Here is a 3,119-nt window from a genome sequence, read left to right on the forward strand (position 1 = left end):
CTAACTGCACAGATTCAAACAATGTATAGAAGCCCTCACAGGGGTGAACAATCAAAGTCCCAAATTGCCTTTTACAAGAGACAGTGACTGACGCAAACAAGCAAACGTGACCTTGTAAGTTGAGAAAATAAATAAATAAAAGAGAGCCTAAATCAGGCTACAGCTCTTATTGCATTTATGGGTCGTCCCTTTGAAATCTAAAAACATCCAAATCCTGGAGCATTCTGGATGTTTGTCTTAAAGACACTGTAGGAATCCAAGAGCAGGAGCTTCAGTGTGTTTGTACATGTGCTTGCTATTGGAAAAGGTGAATCAGTTAAAAAGTCAATGCTTGGAGGGGGTGTCAGTCCTGCTGGTGGAAGTGCTGCTAAACCACTGGCAAACATCAGCACATCCTCGAGGGACACAGCCTTAGGGATGGGTACCGAATTCGGTACTTTTATAGGTACTGACCGAATTCCGTCAGTACTACAGAGTACCGATTCATGTCAAATCAAACGGTACCATGTTCCGGTACCTAAAAGGCGTTTCCTTTAAATTGATCATTGATTTCAACCTGTTTTCATTTGAGTTCTTTGATTAACAAACGTATCCTTGTCACCGTGAACACAGCATTGCACGCACAAGAGCATCATGACGTCAGTAATCGGGGGTTCAGTCAACAAAGCAAGCATGGCTGAGAGAAAGCCCTCGAAGGTATGGCTCCACTTTTCAAAATGCGATGCAGATTACGCTCGCTGCAATATTTGTGACGTGAAGTGCAAGGCCAGCAGCGGGAATACTTCTAATCTGAGGAAGCACCTGGTTAAGCACAAGATTTTTCTCAAGGCTGAAGAGTGCAGAATTTTTGACAGCCTAAGATCCACGGCTACAAGTCCTGCTTTCGGCACCGTTAGCACGCCTGCATCCGTTAGCGACTCGTCATCTGCAGCCAGCAACATGGGAGAAGAAACATTTGGTGATGGCGACAGCGACAATGACGATGCAAGTGAGGCATCATCATCTTCGTCTGCTCCAGGTAAATAAGCCTAGTGTTTAAGATGACGTTAGCTTGGCATTTTAACTTGCATTAGTTGTCATTGTCAGCTCAGTTCCTCGTACTTTGTAACGTTAATGTAAATGCTTGTATTCATATACAGGACTGTCGGACCCATTGTCAACCCGCCCTAAAGTGAAAGTGAAAGCTGCAACGGTGACGCCCTTTACAAAAGCCAAGGAGACAGCTTTTTCAGTGGACACCCCATGGTTTAGGTAAATTATTACTCTGCATAAAATTAGTGATTGTGTGTGTGTGATGGAGCAAGTTGATGAAAAAGCAGTTGTGTTTAATATTATTTTATTGTTGTTGTTGTTGTTATTTGTAATAACCCCCCAAGATCCAACAGTCATTCAGTGAAGTTCACAGAGTCAAAAAGCTGCTGAAGCTGGGCGAGTCTGTTTGCAAAGTGGTTGTTAAGGATTTTAGTCAGGGAACAGGCTTTGTGCTATTTGACAACTTCATCTTGACCAACGCACACCTATTCAAAGGTTGTGTTACAGGACAAAAGCTGAAGGAGGGTACTGATGTGTTTGTTCTCTTTAACTATGAAAAACCTGAGCCACTAACTGATTACTACTGCTTCAAGCTGGTTAACTCTTACATCTACTACAGTGAGAATGACCTAGATTATGCCATACTTGAAGTCAACCCTGAGGGCCAGAGAAAAGACCCAACAAAGAAAACAAAGGTGCCACCAGGGCTCCTGAATAGATTCGGTCCCATGCCTCTGAATGGGGAAGCCTGTATCATTGGTCACCCAGCAGGGGAAGTGAAAAAAATGGATCCAATATGCATCATTGAGAAAGAGAAGAGGGAGCAGGCGATCAATGATCATTTATATCCATACAAAGATAGCAAGTTAATTGTCTACACAATCGCCAACCGTATTAAAGAGCAAGGCATTGACAACATAATGATGGGTGGAAACAGAGCAGACCAAGTGTCGACCTACAACACTTCCATGTATCACGGCTCTTCTGGCTCCCCAGTCTTTGATGCTCAGGGCAGAGTGTTTGGTTTGCACACCGCTGGATTTGATTGTGAGTTTCGAAACCTCAAAGAGCATGTTATAGAGTACGCACAACCTCTGCTTACAATATTTGAACACTTTGTGAGTAAGCTGAAGAAAGAGAACAGGGAAGAAGATAAGGAGCTGTTGAAGAGAGTTGAGAAAGAAGCAAAGGGAAACCCATACCTAAAAAAGGTTCTCAATATCAGGGCAACCAGCACTGAGGAGCCATCAGCAGAGAATGATGAAACAGCAGACAGTGATGAGTCAATGGGGACTGATTAGGTAATCAAGAGTTCTTGTGGCATGTTGTCTCTGGCTGGGCATCATTTAAAAAAATTACCAGTACCAATACCAAAACCGATACATATGGTTTGAATAATAGCTGGACTGTCAAAAATAAATAAATCACTGATTCACTCGATTTCACTGCACCACCAACCCTATGTGTTGTAGCTGCTGAGGTAGTTTTCCAATCACACTTCACATTAAAATTAAGAAAAGTTGCAGTTTTGGCTTTTTTCTAGATCTGGTAACAATTGGGATCAAATGTGGGTAATTTTAAATTGTATTTGGTATTAGCTTATTTTGGGTGACACCTTAAAGGCAAAGAGTTCAGAAGCCTGGCTCATAAGTTATGTGGCTGCACAGGTTATTCTCTAGTTGATGATCAAATAGTTTGACATTTTTTGTGATTCTTAATTTGTGCCTCCTGTTTGTTTTTACTCTTTGTAACATACTCAATCATACCATAATATGTTTGTTATTAAGTAACATAGCCATGCAGTTTAAATTTGTTTCTGGAGGTTTGTTCTGTAAGTGTAATGTATATTTCACTCCCATTTGTTCTCTTGAGTATCAGGTTGGGTTTTACATTTTATTTTGGCATGTGTCACTTGTTTCGGTGAAGTGTCCTGTGGTGTTCTGTTTATTTTACGGTATTCTGGCTTCACCAAAACTGCTTGGCAGACTTTTATTATAACTATCTGCTCTTACTGTGTGCAAGCTCTGCAGAGTTGACCTGACATTTAATTCCATTTATTTCTGTCTTTTGTTTACTATTTTAGCCTT

At 41.3% G+C, this 3,119-nt stretch overlaps 1 protein-coding gene across 1 annotated transcript; it reads left to right on the top strand.

Annotated features, from left to right (window-relative positions):
• Window positions 1-633: 633 nt before the first annotated feature.
• On the top strand, window positions 634-2,333 carry LOC131989288 (serine protease FAM111A-like). The gene is made up of 3 exons (XM_059354479.1): window positions 634-1,018; window positions 1,140-1,192; window positions 1,377-2,333. The coding sequence occupies exons 1-3, from the start codon at window positions 634-636 to the stop codon at window positions 2,331-2,333; spliced, it is 1,395 nt and encodes a 464-aa protein (XP_059210462.1).
• Window positions 2,334-3,119: the final 786 nt, after the last annotated feature.

Source organism: Centropristis striata, chromosome 17 (genome assembly GCF_030273125.1).
Source record: "Centropristis striata isolate RG_2023a ecotype Rhode Island chromosome 17, C.striata_1.0, whole genome shotgun sequence".
Taxonomy (NCBI): Eukaryota; Metazoa; Chordata; class Actinopteri; order Perciformes; family Serranidae; genus Centropristis; species Centropristis striata.